Raw genomic sequence first — 25305 nt, 5'->3', positions numbered from 1 at the left:
CGGAGGAGACGCTTAGTCGTCCAGAGAGACGCGTGGGATACGAGGTACCGCTCAGCCGGGCTCGGTTGCCTAGCAACGCGGCCGCGATAACTACCTAACTACTTACGCGCTCGCTACATAAGTAAAATTTAAATATTTGAATGAACATTCTATTTTGGTTTTTATTTTTTTCTAAGTGGCCAGTTTCAGCCGTAAATAATTATAGTGTTTGCTGTTAAAATTGTATCCCAGTCAAAAGTTTTAAATCTTAACTATTCTTAATGTAACTGTGAATCCAATTAATCTTTTTACCCAGAGAAACATTAAAAAATGAAAAGTATATATTATGTAGCCATCTCCTGTTTAGCTATCTTGGCAAGTTGAAAATTGTGTCCCCTTTACTTAATATATCTTCCTTCTGATTTCATTAGCACAAAAAAAAAATATTTTTCAAACTACACCATCACATCCAAAATCACATGGCTATCTTCTCGTTCCACTGCCTGACACAATCCTTGAGCAAACAGATTCTCTTCTCTTTAGCTTCCACCAACAGTCTCTCGCATTCAGCCTGCTGCCTCACTATATACTCTCTCATTTCTGTCAGCTTTCCGTTCCACGCTGCGTCCTGCTTCTCCCAAAACTCCAGCTCAGAATCAGCTTTAGCATACGTCTCTTGGTTCTTCTTATATTCCTCCATTTTGTTTGTGATCTCTGCGAGTTGTTGAGCCCAAGCGGTCGCTTCTGCGGCCTCCTCGCTTTGTTCCGTGTCTAAAGATTCCTGTTCACGAGCTATTGACGATTTCAGTTCGGCTATCTTGTTGCGGGCTTCCTCCTGTGATTAGAATTAATTGTGTAGTGTAAATAATTGTATTATGTACAAATGCGTTAGGTGATCTTTTATCAAAAGCTAGGATATTGAAATACTTTTTACAAATAAATGATGAATTAAATCGTTCGTTTTCTAATGAAAATTTACATATATACATATGGTCATGTCTATATTCCTCGCGGGATAGACAGAGCCAACAATCTTGAAAAGACTGATAGGTCATGTTCAGCTGTATGACTTAATGATAGAATTGAGATTCAAATAGTGACAGGTTGCTAGGCCATCGTTAAAGAATTTAAAATTGAAAAGCCTATCCCTTAATCACCTTTTACGATATCTATGAAAAAAGAGATGGACTGTCCTTTTCTATTCCCACCGGGAACCACATGGCACAAGAAAATTTATTTATTTGAATTTAATGCATGTAAAATGTGCAACATGTAGACTTAAATGCCACAAGGCGTTCTCTGGCAGCCGAACAAAAGCCAGCAAACTATGTAACGGCGTGTGACTCACCACGAGCGCGCCCCGCTGCCGCTGCCGCGCGCTGCGCTGGCGGGCGCGCGCGCTGCGTGCTGCTCCCAGCGCGGCGGCGTGCGCGCGCAGCGTGCCCAGCGCGCGCTGCACGCGGCCCGAGCACTCCGCCTCCATCAGCTCTCTGCAACACGGGGCACATTCTACATCAAATGCTCTCTCTCTTTTGTCATCAATCTCTTTTGTCTAAAACATCCTTGAATCGCGTCAATTTAGCCCTAACAAATGCTCTCTTTTGTATTTCAATATGTCTAAACTATCTTTGAATTTAACGCTATTTACAAAAAACGACGAACACAACCAACTTTAATCAACACCACCTACTTGAAGCATAGAATTAAAAGCCACCTAAAGAATCTGTCGCAAATTCCACGGGAACGATACCTTGTCTTTCTCCACATTATATATTATATGTTGCATCTAATCTTTAGTCTATGCTGAAAATCAAACAGACCACAAACAACACTCACTTCTCGTCTATTATCTGTGAGAGTTCTGGCAGTTGAGCGGAGAGGTGTATGAGTCCCTGCTTGAACTCCACGCAGCTCGATAACGTCTTCTTCTGCCACAGTGCCAGCTCCGTCTCCTTGCTAAGAACCATCTGTGGACAAGAACAAAAATAGGCCTGTGTTGTAAATTTCAAAAATGGCTTTATTTCGATACTTAAGTGCCTGTATTACCCTAAAAATTTAATATTTCATGATAAAAATTATTCTTAAAACACATATTTTAAGTTTAAAAAAAAAAAATATTTTTAATCTGACGTAAAAACACAACAAGCGATTGTGTTCACTTACGGCAAAAGATTGTTTTGTTTAAATAAAATTGGAAATTTCGTATTTTAAAAAGTGTATAGTGCCCCAGTGTACAAATACAAGTATAAAAACTCCGACTAAATTATTCATACGTGTTCCAGTCAACCAAAAATGCGAAGAAAGTGGTTAAAGCTGGCAAGGAGGGATAGTGTTCATTGTTTATCAACAACATCGAGAATGTATTATATATAGTATTTTATCGAAAGTAGTGACTACATATTGAACTTGTACATCTAAAGAAAAACTAAAGCTTTATTTGTCTTAATAAATCAATAAATAAATAGTACCTATGTAAATTAATCTAATTTACCTTAGCGATCTGATCAGCCAGCGCTCGCTTCGAATCCAACACCCTCAGCTCGTAATCCACCTCGTCCAGCAACTTGGTCCTCTCCGCCACACACATCGTCTGACTCTCCAACTGTTTCTTCAACTGCTGACTCTCAATGGTCGCCCTCTCGATTTCCACGTCCAAAGCCCTCAAAACTTCAGCGTTCTCGCTCTTCGCAGTCTTCTGCGCTTCGATGTCCGTTCTGGCCGATCTTCTGGCTGTGCGTTCTGCGCGGAGGGAAGCGAGCAAGGCGTCCCTTCGTTCGCTTTTACGTGCTTCGCCCGCGCGAGCCGCCGTTTCTGCTTCGTCTTCTAAGCACAGCTCGTATTCTGGGAAAGAAATTTTGATTTATGATATACAAACATACAATCATCTCTTTTTCCCGGATGGGTAGGCAGAGACCACATCTTTCCACTTGCCATGATCGCTACATACTTCTTTCGCTTCATCTACATTCGTAAATCTCTTGACGTACTCTTTTGACCGGACCCTTTACCAGGACGTTCTTAATTTGATCAAGATACGTTCGTCTAGGCCTTCCCACTCCATCCTTTCACTCCACACTCTCCTTGTATATCTTCTTGGTAGGAGTGAACGATATAAATCGATATTTGATAAAGTATCGATACATGTTTTGTAATAGTGCCGTGTGGTTCCCGGCACTATTACAAAAAAGAATAGGACCACTCCATCTCTTTCCCATGGATGTCGTAAAAGGCGACTAAGGTATAGGCTTATAAACTTAGGATTCCTCTTTTAGGCGATGGGCTAGCAACCTGTCACTATTTGAATCTCGGTTCTATCATTAAGCCAAATAGCTGAACGTGGCCATTCAGTCTTTTCAAGACTGTTGGCTCTGTCTACCCCGCAAGGGATATAGACGTGATCATATGTATGTATGTATGTATCGATACATGCACGCGATATATTGCTTCAACCCGATATTATCGAATTACCTAGTATTGATATGTACTATCGATATATATTATCCGATATAAAACCAAAAGAGTAAATAAAATTTTGTTTTTGCAAGGTCTAGAGAAAAAATATTGGGATTTATAAAGCCTAATATTAAAGTTAAGTAAAAAAGGATGTAGTTAAATATAAAGTATTATTTTTAATAAATAAAGTTGATTCGTTTCTTCGTCCTAGCTGTTTTTACTCATATACTATCTGAACGGGCCGAGGGTCTGGAAGGTCGTTTCTAAATAAAACCACTTGTTTTGGCTGTTCAAAGCGTCGCGTCGTGTCGTCTTAGTCTTAGTTTGATTGTTCTTTTTTTCATCAGTCTGTCAGTCAGTTTTGTTCATTTAAAATATAAAGTCAAAGTGTCTGTCTGTCCATGGGGGCTGAACGGCCGCTACACTGTCTTATATTGTAAGAATAGTTAAATACAAACAAATTACTAACGATATATCGAAAATATTGATATATTTGGACAATGTATCGAAAAGTATCGATAGAACATTAGTATATATTATATCGAAATAAATATCGATATTTTTTTTATATGAACATCTCTACTTCTTGGTCAACCTGCTTTCATTCTTACTCTCCACATGACCAAACCATCTGAACATACCCTTAGATTTTTTTATTTTCACGTTTATATGTGATAAATCTATATAATATATATATATATTGATAATATCAACGCTTTAACCCACAAACTAATACAAAATATTAATGAATAACTCTTGCGGCATCAGTGCATAAAGTGACATAAGAACATAAAGACAAATGGACTTACTTTTGATAATCTTCTGCAGTTCCTCAATCTTCTCGTCGTCGTTGCCAAGGAGGACCTTCAAGTTCATCAGGTATTCCTCGTTCAGGTCCTCAAACTGGTGGCCGGGGTCTTGGAACCTATATCACATAAGCAATGATATACTTATTTATTGGCCAAAGATCAGATCAAGAGTATCAGAAACCGACGAGCTTACACGAACAGAATTATGAATGTGGTAAAAGTGAAATGAGTGTGCAGGGATTGTGGCAAGTGGAAAGATGTAGTCTCTGCCTACCCCTCTGGAAAAAGGCGGGATTGGGACTGGACACATGACAAGAGACAGCAGAATTAAAAAGTACACCAATAATAGTACTGAAAGATATGACCTTCAAATAAATTCTTCTTAAATTAAAGAGCTTACTCCTAAGTGGATGGAGTTAAGTGGAGCGTACTCCATTCATCGTTTTTCTCTGTAATTTTTTTTTATTTCTTAGTCTGTTGTTACATTTACTTTTTGCCTTATTTGTTGATCAAAATATATAAGATCAAAATAAATAGAAGACTTAGATTCATGATCATCTGAACTAACCTGATCCAACACTTGTGGAGGTAGTCCCTCCGCAATCGAGACAGGTCATCCTTGCCCACGTACAGGAGATCATCCGTCACGGGCATTTCCTGAAACATTTCTTTAGTCAAATTATTCTTGTTCTTCTTAAATTTAAGAGCACACTCCACTTAACTACGTGGAGTTAAGTGGAGTGTGCTCCATTTATCTCTTTTTTTTTAGACGAATTTTCTTCTTGTTTTTATCACTCTATGTTCATGAATTGGTAAACAACAAATTAATAGAATATTTGTTAGCAATTTTTTTTTCATGAAAATATGCCATTGTAAAACAATTCACATTTATATAAATTCTTTAGCAAATGTTATATAGCGTACGTCTGCGGCTCCGCCTGCGTAAAATAATAATCCCGTCATTTTTTGTTCTCACATACATACATATAATCACGTCTATATCCCTTGCCGAGTAAACAGATCCAACAGTCTTGAAAAGACTAAATATCACGTTCTAAAGGCCACGTTCAGCTGCTTCGACACAATAATAGAATTGTGAATTCAAACAGACACAAGTTGCCCAGCCAATCGCCTAAAAGAATCCCAAGTTAAAAAGTCAATTTCTAAGTCGCCTTTCACGATATCCATGGCAGAGATGTGGAGAGTGGAGAGTATTTGTACGGAGTACGGAGACTCGAGTGATGTGGAGAGTCTTAAGCCGCCTTTCACGATATCCATGACAGAGACGTGGAGAGTGGAGAGTATTTGTACGGAGTACGGAGACAGGACTCACGATGTGCGTGACGAGGTCCAGCAGGTAGCCGACGAGCGCCAGCGCGTGCGGGAAGGCGTGCAGCGTGTTGACGGTGCGCAGCCACGACTTGGACACCGCGCCCGGGTACAGCAGCCGCTTGCTCACGTGCGGCAGCTGGGGGGGGCATAAGACCAGTGGCGTAACTACACCATTCGTGGCCCGTGGCAAATTCATCGGATAGGTACGTTCTAAAACTGGGTTACAACACTTACAAAAAACTTTTTTTACAAAAGCTTTGAATTTTTAATATATTTTTTTACTTGTGTAGGAAACTGAGTAGGTTACAAAAATAAATCAAAGACTAAAACTTTTTTTACTAAACATGTATGATAAATAAGAAATTTTGGGAGTTGGGATTGTCCTCTGACCGGGGGCCCCTTCCGGCTGGGGGCCCGTGGCATTTTGCCGACTTGCCACCCTGTAGTTACGCCACTGCATAAGACCCAGTTAACTAATTATTTTGATAGATAAATTTATACCTTTAGACATTAAAATAAATAAATATATACGGGACAAATTACACAGATTGAGTTAACCACGAAGTAAGTTCGAAACTTGTGTTACGAGATACTAACTCAACGATACTATATTTTATAATGAATACTTAGATAGATAAACATCCAAGACCCAGGCCAATCAGAAAAAGTTCTTTTCTCCTCATGTCCTGGCCGGGATTTGAACCCGGGACCTCCGGTGTCACAGACAGTGCGTACATATATTTATTGATTTATTCTTCCTTATTGGAAGTCGATCATAACTATGTGCGATAAAAATTAATATAATTTCTAAGTAAATTCAATGAAGATGTAAACACAGTACCTTGGTGACATAATTATCGTTGTTCAGCTTGGTGTCCCTGGTGACGGCGGCGAGCAGGCCGCCGGTGATGTCCACGAAGCGCGCGATGGTGAGCGGCCGGATGAGCGCCGCGGAGCCCCCGGCGCCGCCCGCGCCGCCCGCGCCGCGCAGCGACAGCAGTTCCTGCACGCGGGAGCATTCCGAACGCTGCCAGGCCACGTTCGAGATCGGCCTGAATTTAAATTCAAGATTTTTATTGGTTAGTTACTAATGGGACATTTCTTATATCACTTATTGTCATATCTTTCGATTTCACGACGTTGGTTGACGGCGAATTAATTACTTAAAACTAAGTTTACTGCTGTTTCCAAAGCGTCAGCGCAGAAGAAGCGGTAACAAACTGTACTGCAGCATTTTCTTCAATAATAAAAGTCAATTTCACAATTATTTCTCAGAAATATCACTTAACATACATATTATTGCATGTACTCATACACAAGGTAAGTGTAACTTTGTCTGTTGAACATTCTTGAAAAGATTGATAGGCCTCATTCAGCTGTTTGGCTTAATGATAGAATTGAGTTTCAAATAGTGACAATTTACTCCCATTTATGCCCATCGCTTAAGAGACTAATCCCAAGTTTACAAGCCTATTCCTTTGTAGCCTTAGATGACTGCCATGGGAACAATATGGAGAGGTCCTATTCATTTTTTATTGGCACACTAACAACACTGCACTCGGCACAGACTTAACTTACCGCTGGTCTTTTAGAGTGACAAATGACAATGCTCTGTCCAAGCAGGCCTGCCAGTTGCGAGCGCGTTCTTCAATTGGGGTTCTCTGTAAAAAAACCTTTAAGTTATTGACTGACATTTAAAGTCAGAAATAATCAAAGTTAAGTGTAACTTGTAATATAAAAATTACACTTACTTTTGTTCACAAACTGCAGAAAGGGTTTACTATTTTAATATCCACAGGTCACAAACCTATATAGCAATTTTTGTTACCGCCAACGTAAAAAAGAGGGGTGTTATAAGTTTGATGTGTCTGTAGGTGGTATCATAGCTCACAAATGAATGTAGCCATTTTAATTTAGTATTTTTCTAAACAAACTTACAACAGGAGTGGTTGTGGGTCTAGACGCATAGTGACTGGACCGCAGCGGTGTAGTGGCCGCCTGGCCATATCTCTCGCTCTGCTGGGATCTAGATCTCTGCAACATTTGAGAAAATAAAATGCTTAGTAATGTGTACGAATCCATGATTCGTATTCTGAACCTTCACAACATTATACTAAGGTACCTTACCCCATTTAAAGGCAGTTTAGTAGCAGACGCCTCTCTACTCAGCCGCCCGAAGGTTGCGCGCGGAGGCTCCGCGCTACTGGACCGGTGTCCCGCAGTACTCGGGCGCCGCGCCTCGGTTGACAACCGGTCCGTGGAGCCCGGCCGGCGGGGCTTCGGCAACAACGACGGCTTACCTTCCAGACTAAGAAAATATGTTATAGATAACAAGTGGCAAAGGTCAGAGGTATGAATGTTTGAAGCTAAAGAAGTATGCAGGGAGTCGGGGCAAGTGAAAAGATGTAATCTCTCCCTATCCCCAGGGGAGAAGCGTATTTTATGTGTGTTACAGAGATCGAACCTTCAGCATTTTCATTTTCAATTTCGTGTATGGATTTATATTGATAGCAAGCTAAATATGTGAAACTCAAAGAATTCATAGTAATACTCACCGCGATTTTCGCAAGGCAGACGACTGCCCAGGTGCATATCTCGACGGTAGCATTTTAATTATCCTTTATCAAAAGGAAAAATATTTTGCGCGGAATACCTACTAGAACTTTAAAGAAAACAACTCCCAAGTCCCCCAAATTGTTTTGATTTCGTCCGTTGCTTGAGGTTTCAAATCAAAATTCAAATCAAACAAACAAAACAGTTTTGACAGTTTTAAGCTGACAAACAGTGACAATGACAGTAATGTGTGAAATTATAAAATCAGGCGAAGACATCTCCGTTCATACAGCATTTTTATGAACACAATGCTTTGCATTTGTAATAAGTACTTAGGTATAAAAGTCTAACAAAACTTTGACTTGAAGACTACATTAGTTACGGTCTTCTCAACAGAAATAGTGAATATTGAAATATTTATTTGTTTAAAACATATTCTGAAATAACATTTTTAGTTTCTTGAACAAAATTCGGAAACGTCGGGTCCAATAAACACATTTTTACGAAATTTTTGAAATCAGCTGGAGCTTCACTCAATTCGACTGCAAAACAAAAAAAAGAAATGAACAAAAACTGATCGAGATTAAACCACAAATACTTTTAAATACCTTTATCATTTACCTTCTGAATTTAAAGCAGCCTTCAAAACATCATTTACATTATGATAACGAAAATCCACTTTCTTCGATTTACTGGAACTATAATTAACTACTGGGAAATGTTGCCCGAGCATTTTATAGCAACAAGCTGGATTAACTTTTATTTGAAATTTTAATTTCCTTATCTAAAACGTATGTAATAATATGAATTATGAACACAAGGTTTATATGTACTGGATACTTTGTAATAATTAATTCAAATGTATGTAATGCAATCGTCCTTGTGTAATACTTACATTTTGAGAACTATCATTAATTAACAAAATTAAAATGTCATCTTTGTACACTCCTTTTATTTTACATTGCATGTTAAGAGATTCTAAAACTTTATTATCAGCAGTTATTAGAAGCTGATCACAGTAAATTCTTAAATATAGATCCGGAACTATCTTCTCATACTTTACCCAGGCTCCAGTCCGCCAAAACATTAATTTATCAATAGATATTCGCCACGAATCTAAAATAGGTAAGTAGGTATTAAAGTTATCCATATAAAATAAGATACACATGTTTTTACGGTGAGTGCAAACATCGTGAGGAAACTTGCACATTCAGGTAACTAGATGTATAACTATGATCCAATAGGATCCAGTTAGGTTTCCTGTGAAGGCTGCGGAGATCAGATGGAGTCGCTTCGTGTAAATATCTGACTCACCCAATCCTGGATCCAAGGTACCCCGGGCTTCTCTCTAGTGGTGAGGATGTAACCAGGACTAAAGCTTGGAGGGAGAATAAGAAACTTTAATAAGATAATGAATTTCATATCATAAATTCAGTATCCTCGAATACCTTCTTAGTACATAGCCGTTACTTAACCTAACATCAAAACTAAATGAATGAAATATAATCTTATTAGTTGGTTACCTACATACCATTCATTGTTTGTAATTTTCACTCAAAATATCCAAAATAATTTAGACAGTACCAGTAGTAACAAATCCCGCCAAAAAAATTTTTTTTTATCGGCGCAAAAACAAAAACCTTTTTTATTAAAAATCATTTTGTGTACGTAGCGATCAAATAAAAGGATTATAAATGAACATCTTTCACAAATATTTAAGACCTTTTCTTAAAACTAGTTAACTAAGTTACAAACTATACGCTTTTATTTAAAGATTGGAAGTGAAATTCCTTGTCAGCAAAGTTTAAAATAACTTCATATACATAAATAGTCATAATTTCTCGAAGTCAAAAAGGACTAATACGATAATGCAAAGCAATATGCCGAAAGATGCTACGCAGTCACATCTAATATTTTAGACTATTGCTCTATGATAATGGGTATATTGGTACGGCTACTTAAGGCTCCTCAATCTTAACTTTGACATCATGGCCACATTTCATAAACTATTAACATATATATATTTAAAGTTATACTACTTACATGGTATTATTTTTTTTATTTTTGTGAACATAACTTCAGTCCGTCAATGCCATCTGCTATCGTATGTCACTACCTCGTCGTGTAAATATTAATTTTTTGACCAATTAAATTTGCAAATTATCTAAATAATATCGTGTTGTAGTTTTAGATGTAGGTAGTTAAGTAAATTCTTTTAATGCTAATTAATAACTAATAGACTATCTATTAGTTATTAATAAAAAAAAATAGTAAAAAATATGGCAGGGACCTACTATTTTGTCATCGTCGGACATTCGGATAATCCTATATTCGAAATAGATTTTATCCCAGTTACGAAAGAAGTTAAGGTTGGTTGGTTGGATTAAAATGTTTCGCCCCTTGTGGTATAAGTTCTGTGTGCATCATATGTACCTAATTATTGATTATGATTCTGATAAAGTAAAAGAACACTCAGTAAGCAAATAAATATGAATACTTGTATCAATACTATGTGATAAATTTCCTCCCAACTTTCAGAAAGAAGACAACAGACATTTGAATCAATTCATCGCACATGCCGCTCTAGATCTCGTTGACGAACACATGTGGAAGGTCACCAGCACATACCTCAAGTCCGTAGATAAGTTCAACCAGTGGTTTGTCTCTGCTTTCGTCACTGCGAGCCAGGTTAGATATTTTATTAAAGTTATATTTAATTTATAAGCAAAGCTTTAAGTGTTCTTCTACACTGTTTTAAGTAATTTTTTTATGAAAACCAATGTTCTGAAAGACCCAGGTCAATCAGAAAAAGTTCTTTTTCCATCATGACCAGTCTGGGAATTTAACAATACCAATCATATCACTGTTATTTAAATCAAATTTATATGCTTTTATATTCAAATGTGAAATTCTAAAATCTAAATCTGTCTGTTGACCAAAAGCTAAGTACCTAAGATGATAAGATGAAGTACATCTTAAGAAAGTTCACCACTTTCAAACCAGTAGAAGTAACAGTTGAGGTATGCCTATTTGAAATGGATTAAAATTATGAATTTGTTTTCAGATGCGTTTCGTAATGGTTCACGATGCCCGCAATGAGGATGGTATCAAAAACTTTTTCACTGATGTCTACGAAGCCTACATTAAGCTGTTACTGAATCCGTTCTACAAAGAAGACACACCAATAGCCTTCCCGGCCTTCGAGAAGAAGGTTCAGTTTCTTGGGAAGAAGTATCTTACATGATCCACAAGTTTGTTTTTATAAGTTCACTTCGATCAACTGTACTAGATTCCCTTAAGAGAGCAAAACAAGTTTCCGAGGTTTTATATAGCATTTGACAAATGTTTACCATTAAAAAATGGATCTTAATGTATTGCTATAATGCACACAATTCTTTTGCTCATTGTGAATGATCAAGTTTAATTTAGGATTGTGTGCCTTATTGTAATCCATTTTTTATGGATGAATCACGTCATGCTGCCCTTTATATTTAACCTCTGACATGTTGAAAAACATAGTGTTTAAATAAAAAAAATTTATTTCATTTTTCATAAGTTAAAGTCTTGTATATTGTATGTTTGTCAACATTTGAAATCCCTGTGAATGTACTAATAAACTCATTATGTCTCTTAAGTAATTGACTGAACGACTGAAGCAAGTCAGGTCTATTAATCGCATGGCGCGAAAATATTTTTTTTTGTATGTATGTAGTTTTGTAAAGCTATGTAAGTAACTTTCGAACCGTTGGTCTGATTTTGTCGAAATTTGTGTAGAAATAAAGTGGAAAATATGTGTAGAATCGTCATTAGAATTTGCTAAAAATGGGGTCGCGTGTGCTTTGCTAGGGGGCTGGGTTCCACATTCCAACATTCTAAATCCTTATTTAAAATTATAAAGCTCTACTTTTGGAATATTTAAAACCAGTGTTGCCATCTAACGCTTTCGGTGCTCGTCGTCGAACCTTTTTTGGTTGCAAATTTTGTTAATGTAATGAAATTAAGGTTCATTGGAAACATTTGTTAATGTGCACTTTCAATTAAGCTTATCTTCTGTAAAGGCTTGTGTCCAAGAAACTTTGTCTTTTACCAGTTTTTTATTTGTTTGTATATTTAATTATTTAAGGATTCCTGCAGTTAAATAAAATAGTCTTATTGATCTAATTCTTGAGTTGTAAATAACTATTATTGTAAAGTAAAATAGGTTAAAAGTATAATAAAAGAAATTATTTATTCAAAAATAACTTTATTGTTATTACCTAAACTTTATTATACAGGCGGAATATACTATTTGTTGGATACAGGTAGTTTTAGAAACTTACAACATATGTATATTCATGTAGCATTTAATTTTCAACACATAGCATCTAAGGGTCAATTCACACCGTCGTCAAATGCCTCGTCGCGTCTCGGTGTGAACTAACCCTTACTCTGTGATCTACAAAGATTATATCTTACTTACATGTAATAATCATCCACCTGGCGTTAGGCACTCGCCTCTCAACGGACAAGCAAGAGTTGCCCCTTTGACCACATTTCGGCTCAGTAAGTCAAGTTGAATCTCAATGCCATCTTTAAATCATACAGCTAAACGTTGCCTACCCCTGATTAGTTTGTCTACCCCGTCGGTAAGGGATAAAGAAGTGATTATATGCATGTAAGTCAGGTTTTCACACAGAGAAATAAATCTGTTTTTAATTAGCACAATTTGAAACAGATACTATTTGACCTCTATAATCTTTGCAAAGGAGCCTAACCCATATTGGATTATGTTTACACATTCCAACTTATGCCCCAGGCTTCGTACATGGGTAGATTTACTATTTTATAGATGCTACGGCGAGTCAATTAGTCGTCCACCAAGATCCCCGTGAGCTCATCAACTTAATCCACTGACATAGGTTTAGCTAGACCGCACAAGTGTTCACACGAAGCTTCATGTGCATGAAATGAGATAAAAATAATGGATCTTTTTTGAAACTTGTTTCATTCAATATCATTATGAACCAAATTTATAAAATCTTTTGTCTTAACTCGTTTTATCTTCTTATAAAAGAGGACACTGATGACTGCACAGCCCAAACCGCTTTTAGTCTTGACTTGAAGGCATGTAGATTCTTTATATGGTCTAGGGGCGCACTGAGCGGGGATTTCCCGAAATTCGCTCGGCTAAGGTAATGAGATTATTTGTTTTAGGAGTGCACGAAGAGAACATTTCCTGAAAATCCCGCGGGTAAAAAAACGGGATTTATTTGTTTGATCGAGTGGAATTACGAGCGTATCCAGTCTACTACAAAGTAGAAGATTTGCCACAATTTATTTTCATACATATTGTACTTGCGGTATCTAGCTAAATCTATGTCTGTGACTGAAATGATCTTACATTCCATTAAATTGTTTATGTATAAATTGACAATATATTAAATTGGTCTGAAACAGTCACCTGCATAGAAACTTGACCCCTCTGTTTTTTTATGTACAATCAACAGTATATCAAGTTGCCAAAATTCACTAAAGGTTTGTGTTTATTTCAATGTCATAGTTCCGTGCCGAGTTGACATAATATAAAAACTTGATGTGTGGTTGACTGTTAAACAAAATGTTTCTTTGTCATTTACAATACATAGATTGCAATATAAGTATTGCCAGCCTTCGTAGCATGGTATGCGCAACAATCGTTTTTATCGCGCGAAACTAATAAAACTATCGCTGTCCAGTTTCACACACATGGTCACGTCTATATTCCTTGCGGGGTAGACAGAGCCACCAGTCTCGAAAAGACTGAATGGCCACGTTCAGCTATTTGGCTTAATGATAGAATTGAGATTCAAATAGTGACAAATGGTTGCTAGCCCATCGCCTAAAAAAGAATCCCAAGTTTGTAAGCCTATCCCTTAGTCGCCTTTTACGACATCCATGGGAAAGAGATGGAGTAGTCCTACTCTTTTTTGTATTGGTGCCAGGAACCACACGGCTGACTGTCCAGTTTCACGTCATAAAAAAAAGCGAAACAGCGATAGTTTTATTAGTTTCGCGCGATAAAAACGTCGTCGCGCGTGCCACGCTACAACGCTGGATATAACTTTTACTTACATATTGGGCTCAGTCAGTAGAAGAAGTTTTTTCAATTTGTTAAATAAATTAATAGGTACGAAGCCACATTTAGTAACATGACATAGTATTATAAGTTATTCAAGTATTTATAAATAAATCAATACAAAGCAGGAAGGCCAAGGTCTTCATCTAAAATGCTCTCGTTTGAAAAGTCATCTGAAAAGAAATAAAAAGAATTCTATTTCATTATGGAGAATGGATGATTCTGAAACTGAGATAAATTTGTGTGTTTAAAATAAAATAGTCATATTTATAGGAAATTTAAAATTATATGAGAAGTGCCAACAAGGGCCTATTTTCTGTATAAAATATAGATTTACATCTTAATCATGATTGAAGGTATCAAATCATAGGATCTTGATCAAAAGGCGCACCTTAGCTCTTCTACGACGAGGTGAAGATGTTACCGGTCTAATGCCAGGTGTAAGGTCACAAAGTAGAGCACTTTTAAAATTTTTACCTGTGAAAAATTCATCTTGATATGAGCAGTCAAATTCCATAGAGAAGTTCTTAGTGGCCGGTGGAGGGGTGTTAGGGGGAGACAGCTCTGGTTTGATCTCCGGCTCCGGGATCGGGAGGTAGTCCAGCAAGTCTTGGTGGTAGTTGTCTGGGAAATTCAAATTAACACATTTTTGTATTGCAGTATGTTTTATCTTAACTAGCAACCTGCTTCGGCTTCACATGTGTAGCATTTATAATTATAAACCTTCCTTGGAAAACCCTCTTTCTGACATTTCAAACAGGAACAATATCTGTCTACAACTTTAGATTATCTCATATATACTGACAGAGAATATATGTGGAGGGACTTTATAATATGTAGCGATATTGATACATGATCCTGCAAATTTAGAATTATGTTCCAAACTACTCACAAAGTTACTAATTAAAGTTTATAGAAAAGGTAAGGTATGAATAAATAATTCTTCCTTCATGAGGTCTGGTCTCCCTGTTTATTTTCACTGATTTTCTGGAAGGAATTAATTGTTCTTTATGTGTGCAATGAATTCAAAATATTACAAGACAACATACCATATTTATATGTTGGTTTGGTAAACTTCAGTTCATCCATGGAGTAGCCTTTTCCTTCTGTTTCCGAGTCATTATAAATCATACAGCTTACATTCACAGCTTTGGGTGAAAACATCTTTCTAGCTGGCGTATTAGTAATTTGAAGGCCTTGTAACTGCAACGCTTTTCCAGCATTGGACAAAAACGATTTCTTAACTTCTCCTTTCTTTACCGGTTCATTGGGTTTAACAGGACCCGAAGATACCATCTTGCCCATATTTTCTGGGGATATTAATAATAAAATAGTTAGATCAAGGTAATCTTATGATAATAATTTAACTAATAACTGTTATGCCGTGCGATGTCAGTCACTCTTTCTCGTTTCCATGGATGGGGACTAGAACGTAAAAGGCAACTAAGGAATAGTCTAATAACCACCTGTCAATTTTTTAGATCTCAATTATATACACAAACTGAACATCGCCTTTCACATCTTTGCGAAACTGATGGCTCTGTCTACCCCATGGGGGATGGAGACGTGATTAAAGGTATTAAGTGATAAATTTATGGAATATAATGATTCTTACCAATATTGTGAAGCGGCTGGCGGGAAACATTTTTTACAGCTTGCTTCGTGAGGTGGTCACCAAATATATCAAACAGAGATTCTGCCATTGTTATAACTGAATTTTATTTAGATAGCAAAAGGCGTAGGAACAATCGATCAGAAGTTTCTTATTTATTTCCAGTTGCGAAATTGCATCGACACAAAACAAAACAACGGTCGTTTCAAAATGAAAAATTAAATATTAACTGACCGTGTTCGGTTTTACGAAAATACACAAAACTTTCACAGCCGGGTTACATGTTATTTTGTAAAATTTTGAATAGCAACGGAACGGAACGTTGTCATGTGACAGTTTATGAAATGGGTTAGTTATTTTCTGACATTATTAAAAATTTTATTGAAGAAATTTTCTTTTGTGTTTGATTGATAATTTGACAACGGCTATTATAAAGTGTCTTTAAAAAACTTTTAATGTTCAAAAGAAGAAGAATTTGTACTTAACTATCTTTGGCGCAATATCAAAGAATTTTAGTTATGCAACTCGATTTATGAAGCAATATTCATAAACGTTGATCTAATGTCAAAGTCAAATGTGCTTATCTACAAAAATAAACAATACAATGTCACTCATTATTGTCACTCCAGTTTCTGATTGTGGCGTGATATCATAAAGTTTATAATTTATATTTATTATAATTTACAACGAGTGGTGTATTTCGTGTCTCATAAAATAACGCAAAATGTCTGATGCTACCGATAAGGTAGCTAAAACAAATGGCACAAGCGACCCCATGCAAAGACTAGCTTCATTGAAACCTGCAAGGGATTTGACTCTTGGAGGCAATAAACCTAATAAGAAAGTATTTGTACCTAATTTAAACGTGACCAGGAACAAAAACAAAGGGTGTGTATGTTTTGTAACGTTTATTTAACGACGACGGTGCCGTGTGGTTCCCGGCACCATACAAAAAAGAATAGGACCACTCCATCTCTTTCCCATGGATATCGTAAAAGGCGACTAAGGGATAGGCTTACAAACTTGGGATTCTTTTTTTAGGCGATGGGCTAGCAACCTGTCACTCTTTGGATCTCAATACTATCAATAAGCCAAATAGCTGAACGTGGCCAATCAGTCTTTTTAAGTCTGTTGGCTCTGTCTACCCTACAAGGGATATAGACGCGACCATATGTATGTATGTATTTAGCGACAACTGTAGGAAGAGAGTTGTGAATTTGGATAATCCGAGAGAAATGTGCAGGCATCGCCGCAGGTGGAAATATGAAATAACTGCCTATCCCTCCGGTAAAGAGGCATGATATCGTTAAAATAAATTTTGCTTAAGTATACTTCTGTTATTTAATGTATTTAATCACAAAGTCTAATTTATATTTGTTGCTTAATGGCACCTCTCAAACATCAACACTATGGCTTAGATTTATTAATTTAATTGCATTACAGTCCTCAACCATCGACAAAAGAACAGAAGAAAGAGGAAAAAAGTCGGAAAGATCGGAAAAATGACAGAAACAGAAACAATAGAAATGGCCCTAGTGTCATCAAGTCCGGAGGAGTATTTTCTGAAGGTAACACAAAATTATTTTATTACTAACTCTTGACTGTTTTGTCCAGTTTATAACTCTATAAATTTTAACTTATTACATTTATAAAATAATACAGGCATTTCGAACACTCTGTTGACTTTATCTACCCCACAAGGGATATAGATGTGACTATTTCTTGTATTATTTAGTATTTACATATGTATTTTATAAAATATTATTAATGTATATGTTATGTCTTTAAAGAATTGAGTGGAGTACATGCCTGTCTCCCTTTCCATCATGACTCCTATCTCGGGTCTGCTGGAAAATTTTTCTTTAGAAATAAGCAGAACCTTCTTACTTTTGTTTCTTGTATCTGATGTTTTGTGTGTACATAAATTGGTAAATAAATACATGTCTCCTGGTATTCTTTACAGCTGAATATAATTTTTTGAAATAATATGGTTAGCATGCTATTTTGCATAAATAATTTTAGACAGTTTGCTCCGTGTACTCCTTAAAGGTAAAGGCGATTTATTTAAAGCTCCACTTTAAAACATTTACAGGTCTTGGGAATGCAGAGAAACAGCATTTTGCACGGTCTTCCTACGGGGGTGGACGGAACTCGGAACCAACCACACTACAAAAACCTACTATTAGAATTAAAGATGTTATTAAGGTAAGTTAGTCTTGTAGAACCTTAGGATAGGGCAGCTCTAACCTTAAGTTAAACTTATTACATTTCTAAATTAATACAGTCAGTTAGTTAGTTAGTCTTGTATAATTTATTTACTAAAACATATTAACACCAAAAATTTTGTGCCATGTAGTTCCAGTAACAATACACAATAAAAAAAAAATAGGAATATTTGAATCTCAATTCTATCATTAAGCGGAACAGTCTATTCAAGATTGTTGGCCCTGTCTACCCCACGAGGTATATAGACGTGACTATATGTATGTATGTAAGAATTGCGAGTTAAAACTAACCAGTAACCCACTTCACCAGATAGACAAGGAGCTGGAAGACCAGAAAATCAAGTCGGTGCTCGCTGGCGGAGGCACATACAATGAGGATGAATGTGAAGACTTCAAGGATTGCATTGAGCATGATGCGCCGGTGAAACTGCCAATGGATGATGGAGGTTGGACTTTTGTTGTGTTATATTTCTTTTTTTTTTTAAACATGAAGTGATAAAGATTGGTAGAAAGAAGCCAATCGAAGGACAAATAGTTTATGATGAACATGAAAAGTAGCATAGAAACCAATTATAGGTTCTCAGGTCTTTTCTTATTTACTTGTATATTAAAAGGTCAATTAATTTTGTTAGATATACCGGCAGAGATGGAATTTATAATGACTAAACATTGATAGTTGAGAAGCCATTCAACCATCGCTCTGGATAGTACCTGGTTCGAATATCCTTAGCAAGCCAAAGATGAAACGCAGCTAGTGTGATGGGTCCATCTTTGAGCCGGTACTATTTAGGGTGAAATTTTTAACTGATGTAAATTTTAAAAAATTGTAGTTGCTCACTATTGAAATGAAAAAAATTATAAGATGGTTGGTCAAATTGGGGAGATTCTCGAAACCGACGATCTATAAATATATTTTTTATTATTATAAACAAAAGATGACTTCGAAGGAAGATGCTATTTACCTTTTAAATAAGGGAGGCCATCTTGGGATATTACCGATTGTAATCGGTAAAAACAAGGTGCGAAATGCGCAGACGCTGAAATGGACACAGAAGATGGGAGAGAGACGTTACGGCATAAACCTCGTATCTTATTATGTATTTTTCCAAATGTAGGCTTTCAGCAAAGCCAGGCGAAGTCACAGGTCAAGGTTAAACAGGAGGTTGTGGTCAAAGTCGAGGAAGGCGAGGAAATTGCCGGCCCTAGTAAGGAAGCTTGTGTTACGGCGATGTTCACACGAAGCGACATCTGTATTTTAATCATGAAAATAGTGGATTTCAAGAGGTGTAAATTTGTTTTTCTTTTTTATCTACATATACTTTATTTTATTGTAATACATTACAATAGTCGAATGGCCTATTGAATTCTCATTTTGGGTACAGATGTCGAGTCGTTTAACAGCCAGTATGACGCAACACCCGTGACCTGTGGATTCGAAAGTCCACATGGGCGGGAGAGCGGCCACAGCAGACCAAAACGTCCACTTCCGGTACACACATTGTGTATCCGGAACGACTATAAACTTAGATCATAGCTCTAAACGCCCGGTGTACGGTCAAGCGCAAAAGTCATTTGACTTTGGTAACTTGTTTTGAAGGTTTTAAGGTGTAGTTTAGATATATGTAGCTAATATTACAAATAACAACTTTATTTTTCTTTATATTAATTAAAAGAGCGAATGATAAATGACTTTTGGCCTCGACCATACAGTAAAATCGGGATATTTCGACTAATTTATATGTAACCAATTTATCCAGACGTCCGTTTAGAAATGGGTCGTAATATCCGGATTCTACTCGATTTTTATTGCCATATAAATTTATTTGATCCAAGTATATCTATGTAGCTAGATAACGGTGTTGGCACAGATTAAATAATAGAACAAGAAGTATTGTTGGTTGAAATCTGACCCGGCTTTTATCAAGTATTTTGTTGACTTTCCAATTTTATTGATGTGTAACATTTATCTTTTATATATTTTTTTTGTGTTCCTTGGTGTGTTGGTAGTGTTTTTGTCATATGGGACAGAAGTGCGTAGCATTAAACTAAGGCAGCGCGCACTATTTTACTCGTATTATAGTAAATATGCGGTCATATGATTAAATAAAAAAAATAGTTATTGTGAAATGAAAACATAGGTTAATGGACGGGTAAGTATATGGGCAAATAAAATAAGACACGCTTTCCCTCTCTATATATGGGTGCAATTTTGTAGGTTCAATAAAATTAGGCGCGTTTCAGGCTTATAAGTGGAACAAAAAAAAAAAAAAATTGGCGCGTTTTTTCAGCTTCCTAACATTGAAACTGTCTCATAATACTGAATCACTTCCAGAGCTTTCAGGTTAAGGTTATATACTTTTATTTTGAGCAAAATAATAAATTAAAAAAACAAAAATCTTGTATTCAGTTTTAGAACTACCGAAGGCCCCAGTGGACGTCAAGAGCGACGCTTTCGAAGACACTGACGTTGTCAATTTGCTGTGCAACGATAAACCCACGCTCATCTTGTTACAGGTAATACGTTGTTTTAACGTCCATTCAAAAATAGATCTTAGAGTATTACTTACATTAGAGCACACTATCCTTAAATATAAAACTCTGCTGATTTACAAAGAGTGTAATTGTGTATGGAGTAAGTGTAAGAGTGTAAATGTCTATATTTGTAAATTGACGTTTGGTGAAAATGACGCAGTGTAGTTTGTTCCGCCGCTTCTTTTACATTAATGCGCTTTGGAACTGAAACTGCACTGCAGCATTTCTCAATTTTCTTCATTCTTCAACATCGTCAACTTCACAACTATCCATTCTTAAAATAGAAATGTGGACGAGAGAATGCATTGCTGTGATAAATTGACTTATATGAAATTTTAATAATATGACGTGTAGTTCCCGGCACCAATACAAAAAAGAATAGGATCACTCAATTTTTTTCCCATGGATGTCGTAAAACGCGACAAAGGGATAAGCTTACAAACTTGGGATTCTTTTTTTAGGCAATGGGTAAGCAACCTGTCACTATTTGGATCTCAATTCCATCATCAAGCCGAGCAGCTGAACGTGGCCATTCAGTCTTTTCGGGACTATTGGCTCTGTCTACCCCGTAAGGGATATAGACGTGACGTGATGTATGTATGTGTATTAATAATAAAAAGATATAATTTTCATGATAGATATATAGATGGTATTTAATAATAAAAAGATATATTTTGTTATGGATTTGTAATTTTCAAATTCCAGCTGCCGGATTCTCTGCCGGGGCGCGGCGGCAGCAGCGACGAGGGGCCGCGGCGCCGCGACCAGGCCTCCACTTCCAACGACGAGCAGGAACAAGACAAACCGGTCAGTGATATTAACAAAAACATAACTACATATAATATAACCGGTCAGTGATATTAAGAATAACATAACATATAATCATGTCTGTATCCGTTAGACAGAGCCAATACAATAGTCATCAAAAGACTGAAAGGCCACGTTCAGCTGTTTGGCTTAATGTTAGAATTGAGATTCATATAGTGACAGGTTGCTAGCCCATCGCCTAAAAGAGGAATACTGACTATAGAATCCTTTCCCTTAGTTGCTTTTTACGACATCCATGGGAAAGAGACTAAGTGGCATTGTATTTATAGATAGTTTATAATTTTTATTTATATAAGTATACATAGTTTATACCTTCGATTATCGCTAAAATCAGTTTAATACATTTATAAGTTTGTACAGCGATTCCCGATTTTTTGAGACGATTGTGCTATACCTACATTTGTATTTTGTGCAATGAAGTTTAAATAAATAAATAAGTATAAGTACCTAATTATATTCAATGTTACAGGTCGACAACCGTTGCAGACTATCCGACTTGGAAGAGGGAAGAATTGGAAAAATATCTGTGCACAGATCTGGACGTGTCACGCTCAAACTGGGTGACACAACCTTCGAGGTACGCAATATTATATTTGTGTTAGTAGAAGCCTCATGGCCGCCTTATATATTGGAAGATCATAAGAAGAAATTTCTTTTAAATCTACAAAAATTTTTTTTTTATAATAATACAAAAAACTAAAATTTTATAATACTGGCAACATCACTGGCAGGATCGTCATGTAATCAAGTAATCACATCATTGTGTCTAGGTTGATAATTGAAATGGCAGACATTGTTAGTCACTGGCTTCCCCCACTCAGAAACTTATCATTTGATATAATAAACTAAACATGTCCCTGGCAACGAATAGAAGAAAACCGCTTACACCTTAAAATCTTGTGATTTTCGATTTGAAACCATTTAAAACTACTGAACCTATTGAGAGATTTTTTCACTCAATCCAGGACTTTTTGATGAGTAAGTAAATTGATAGCGAGGCATGCGCGACGCCATTAACTAATAAACTGGGGATTGTTTTAAGTGATAGGGTTAGCAACCAGTCACTATTTGAATCTCAATTCCATCATTAAGCGATGCAGCTGAACATGGCCATTCAGTGTCTGCGAGACTGTTGGCTCTGTCTACCCTGTAAGGGATAAAGACGTGATAGTATGTACCCATGTATGTACTAATTGTCACATCTTTTAGTTTCACAACATTAGTAAATGTCAAATACTTAAAGTTTCCGCTTCCAAAGCGGTGACAAACTGCACTACAGCATTTTCTTCTATATTTTCAGGTATGTTCAGGTACAAAAGCAGCGTTTTACCAAGAAGCGGTATCAGTGGCGGCCGACGACGCTTCAAGGTCCGCCAATATCGTGGCCCTGGGCGCCCTCCAGCACAAACTGAATTTAGTCCCGCATTGGGAAAATATGTTTCAGGACTTACCTGTATAGATGTTTATGTAAATAAAATGTTATATGTTGTAATGTGTGTCTTATTTATATATAAGTCGTAGTAGGTCTGATCTCAAGAAGAATTCACTCTTCATTATTATTAGTACTTTTCAATTTTCTATTTCTTCTGATCTCCCAATACCACTGAACAGGGGTCAGAATTGAATTGAAAATACATACATACGTAAAATCACGCCTCTTTCCCGGAGGGGTAGGCAGAGACAACATCTTTCCACTTGCCACGATCTCTGCATACTTCCTTTGCTTAAAATAAATAATTAATATAACTTATAATAAATAAATAACTGAAAATAATATAAAACTATCCACTTCAGACTTTTGGGATCAGATCACTTCAGAGATTGGACAGTACAAAGACAGGCTTATCCCTAAGTGGGATCTCTTCCAGCCAACCTGACAATAAGAGGACTGTAATTCAACTGATGTACTTTATGATATGCAATAAAGATTTTGAATCAAATTGAAAAGTAATACTGCGATATTTATGTATGTGTCACTTATAAGGGGATTGATAAAACACAAAAAAGAATAGGACCACTCCATGTCTTTCCCATGGATGTCGTCAAAGCGCTAACAAACTTGAGATTCTTTTTTAGGTGATGGGCTAGCAACCTGTCACTTTTTAAATTAATTCTATCATTTAGTCAAATAGCTGAAAATGGCCATTCAGTCTTTTCAAGACTGTTGGCTCTGTCTACCCCGCAAGGGATATAGACGTATGTATTGATAAAAATAGGAGAGGAAGAGAATAAACTACCTCGCATTTTAAAATATAATTTATTAAGTTTCCTTCTATGTACAATATGGTTTCAATTACTAAAACCAAATTTGCTCTCTAAAGAGTTTGTTCATGAGATGACTGCCCACAAAGTAAAGCTTGTTTTGTGGGTACAATGGACAAGATACACGTCACAATAAAAATGCAATACACAAACCTTTGAAAATTGTAAAAATGTACAACATGTGTGAATGTTCAAAACTAAAAAAACCTTTGAAATTAATTTCCAAAATCTATCACGATAAAGATTTTGTCAGTTTTACTTACTTCTTTCAAAAGGTTAAGTGGGTTTAGATGTTGGATGGTTTGATCCTAAAAACTAGAAAATCTAATTTAATTCTTGGCTCTCTCTTGAATTATTTCTTCCTTTGACAGCACTGCAGGGGTGTCCCGGCCCATGAACCTGTGTCCCTTCAGGTCAATGGCGTAGTTGTAGTCAACAGGGTTTGCCAGTGCATGGTCGATAGCCGCTTCAAGTGTTTCTGGTGTGATGAATGTCTTTGCCAGCTCCTGAAAATTTTTTTTATAAGAATGTACCATATTATGATGTCTATATTCCTTGCAAGGTATACAGAGCCAACGGTCCTGAAAAAACTGAAAATGAAAAATGAAAAAATGAAAAAAATGAAAAAACAAAGTGACAGGCTGCTAGCCCATTGCCCATAAGAATCCCAATTTATTAGCATATCCCTTAGTCGCCTTTGACAATGGAGTGGTCCCGATTTTAATTTAAATAAATTTTAATAAAATCTATATTAATTTGTTTGGATACTGCTCTCTTGTTGATATCATATAAAGATTGGCAAGATATTTTACCATCTGTTTTCTTATTTTTTCTGAAGCCTTCGCCTTTCTTTCTTTCATCTCTTGGTCCACTTTCTCCATCCGTAAGAGCACAGTCTCCTCCATGGTTGCCAGTTCCTTCTTCCGTCTCTCCTCCCGTTCTAATGCCACCTGGGCGTTCCATGTGTCATTAATTACGACACAGCGCTTCCATTCTTCAGCTTCAAGATTTTGAGACATCTCAGAACTGGCACTCTCTTTGCTAGACTTTTCCTTGATCATTTCTTCGTGAAAGAACCTCCTTACGGCACGCATTTGGGTCTTGTAATTGTTGTTTATTCGTAATAATTCCAATCGCTCTTCTTCGGAGACTTGGGGTCTTTTGGGAATCCGATAAATTTTACTTTTGGCGACTGGTAACCAACGAGGTTTTCTGTGAGCTTCAGCGCATTGTATGACCATGGGCCATGTACGTTTGAGCAAGGCATTTTGTGATATCATTGTATAATGGAATTATTATAAAATTATTACTTTACAATAACATAACCTCAATTTTTGTCCCACCTAATATTTGAATTTGCATTTGATTTGACTTTGACGTTTTCTTTTCGGTCTTTTTATTTTTAACTTGGCTTTGACAAATAATTTTCCCTGAGGTTCTTCGCGAGGTGACATGTATTCATGAACGTTGGCACTTGGTTGAACTTTTCGATTCGGATTGATCACAAAAATTGAGAATAAAAGATTCCGCTTATCAAGTTTCGTGAACAGACCCAACCTAAACAAGTTGTTATGTCTGTCTGTGCCGTATAGATTTGACAATAGTCACTGTCAGTTGTCGTATTGT

The 25305-nt window shown here is 36.6% G+C and overlaps 5 protein-coding genes across 5 annotated transcripts; 2 read left to right on the top strand and 3 right to left on the bottom strand.

Annotated features, from left to right (window-relative positions):
• Window positions 1-149: 149 nt before the first annotated feature.
• On the bottom strand, window positions 150-8241 carry LOC106135328 (uncharacterized). The gene is made up of 12 exons (XM_013335591.2): window positions 8129-8241; window positions 7701-7881; window positions 7512-7607; window positions 7152-7234; window positions 6415-6625; window positions 5575-5709; window positions 4810-4898; window positions 4242-4357; window positions 2471-2820; window positions 1816-1946; window positions 1328-1469; window positions 150-814 (listed from the first exon to the last, which is right to left on the bottom strand). Exons 1-12 carry the CDS (start codon window positions 8179-8181, stop codon window positions 455-457), a joined length of 1947 nt encoding a protein of 648 aa, XP_013191045.2. The 5' UTR covers window positions 8182-8241; the 3' UTR covers window positions 150-454.
• Window positions 8242-10222: 1981 nt separating this feature from the next.
• LOC106135327 (trafficking protein particle complex subunit 2) lies at window positions 10223-12335 on the top strand. Its single transcript, XM_013335589.2, has 3 exons — window positions 10223-10495; window positions 10665-10814; window positions 11191-12335. Exons 1-3 carry the CDS (start codon window positions 10406-10408, stop codon window positions 11368-11370), a joined length of 420 nt encoding a protein of 139 aa, XP_013191043.2. The 5' UTR covers window positions 10223-10405; the 3' UTR covers window positions 11371-12335.
• A 53-nt stretch (window positions 12336-12388) lies between these two features.
• LOC106135326 (uncharacterized) lies at window positions 12389-16121 on the bottom strand. Its single transcript, XM_013335588.2, has 4 exons — window positions 15836-16121; window positions 15270-15530; window positions 14698-14844; window positions 12389-14393 (listed from the first exon to the last, which is right to left on the bottom strand). Exons 1-4 carry the CDS (start codon window positions 15921-15923, stop codon window positions 14335-14337), a joined length of 555 nt encoding a protein of 184 aa, XP_013191042.2. The 5' UTR covers window positions 15924-16121; the 3' UTR covers window positions 12389-14334.
• Window positions 16122-16510: 389 nt separating this feature from the next.
• On the top strand, window positions 16511-22900 carry LOC106135307 (DNA-directed RNA polymerase III subunit RPC4). The gene is made up of 9 exons (XM_060950072.1): window positions 16511-16720; window positions 17276-17400; window positions 17925-18037; window positions 18368-18514; window positions 19190-19262; window positions 20465-20571; window positions 21295-21396; window positions 21887-21994; window positions 22718-22900. Exons 1-9 carry the CDS (start codon window positions 16557-16559, stop codon window positions 22874-22876), a joined length of 1098 nt encoding a protein of 365 aa, XP_060806055.1. The 5' UTR covers window positions 16511-16556; the 3' UTR covers window positions 22877-22900.
• Window positions 22901-23658: 758 nt separating this feature from the next.
• Window positions 23659-25022, bottom strand: LOC106135311 (small ribosomal subunit protein mS26). Its single transcript, XM_013335573.2, has 2 exons — window positions 24492-25022; window positions 23659-24185 (listed from the first exon to the last, which is right to left on the bottom strand). The coding sequence occupies exons 1-2, from the start codon at window positions 24957-24959 to the stop codon at window positions 24009-24011; spliced, it is 645 nt and encodes a 214-aa protein (XP_013191027.2). The 5' UTR covers window positions 24960-25022; the 3' UTR covers window positions 23659-24008.
• Between the last annotated feature and the right edge of the window lie 283 nt (window positions 25023-25305).

Source organism: Amyelois transitella, chromosome 20 (genome assembly GCF_032362555.1).
Source record: "Amyelois transitella isolate CPQ chromosome 20, ilAmyTran1.1, whole genome shotgun sequence".
NCBI classification, from domain to species: Eukaryota; Metazoa; Arthropoda; class Insecta; order Lepidoptera; family Pyralidae; genus Amyelois; species Amyelois transitella.
Note: the sequence above shows the minus strand (reverse complement) of the source record. Positions and strands in the feature narration are given on the sequence as shown.

Bases quoted from the DNA above. Each gene is read 5' to 3' on its own strand.
- LOC106135328 (XM_013335591.2), bottom strand. From the start codon at position 8,181: ATGCTACCGTCGAGATATGCACCTGGGCAGTCGTCTGCCTTGCGAAAA. The intron at 4,899-5,574 runs GTGAGTCCTGTC...GAAATGTTTCAG, and splicing joins TGGACCTCGTCACGCACATC to GAAATGCCCGTGACGGATGA. The intron at 815-1,327 runs GTGAGTCACACG...TTCTAATCACAG, and splicing joins GGCAGCGGGGCGCGCTCGTG to GAGGAAGCCCGCAACAAGAT.
- LOC106135327 (XM_013335589.2), top strand. From the start codon at position 10,406: ATGGCAGGGACCTACTATTTTGTCATCGTCGGACATTCGGATAATCCT. The intron at 10,496-10,664 runs GTTGGTTGGTTG...CCCAACTTTCAG, and splicing joins CAGTTACGAAAGAAGTTAAG to AAAGAAGACAACAGACATTT. The intron at 10,815-11,190 runs GTTAGATATTTT...ATTTGTTTTCAG, and splicing joins CTTTCGTCACTGCGAGCCAG to ATGCGTTTCGTAATGGTTCA.
- LOC106135326 (XM_013335588.2), bottom strand. From the start codon at position 15,923: ATGGCAGAATCTCTGTTTGATATATTTGGTGACCACCTCACGAAGCAA. The intron at 15,531-15,835 runs GTAAGAATCATT...TAATATCCCCAG, and splicing joins CCAGCCGCTTCACAATATTG to AAAATATGGGCAAGATGGTA. The intron at 14,394-14,697 runs GTAAAAATTTTA...ATTTCTTTTCAG, and splicing joins TCAAGATGAATTTTTCACAG to ATGACTTTTCAAACGAGAGC.
- LOC106135307 (XM_060950072.1), top strand. From the start codon at position 16,557: ATGTCTGATGCTACCGATAAGGTAGCTAAAACAAATGGCACAAGCGAC. The intron at 18,515-19,189 runs GTTGTGTTATAT...CAGCAAAGCCAG, and splicing joins ATGATGGAGGTTGGACTTTT to GCGAAGTCACAGGTCAAGGT. The intron at 21,397-21,886 runs GTCAGTGATATT...TCAATGTTACAG, and splicing joins AGCAGGAACAAGACAAACCG to GTCGACAACCGTTGCAGACT.
- LOC106135311 (XM_013335573.2), bottom strand. From the start codon at position 24,959: ATGATATCACAAAATGCCTTGCTCAAACGTACATGGCCCATGGTCATA. The intron at 24,186-24,491 runs GTAAAATATCTT...AAAAATTTTCAG, and splicing joins AAAAAATAAGAAAACAGATG to GAGCTGGCAAAGACATTCAT.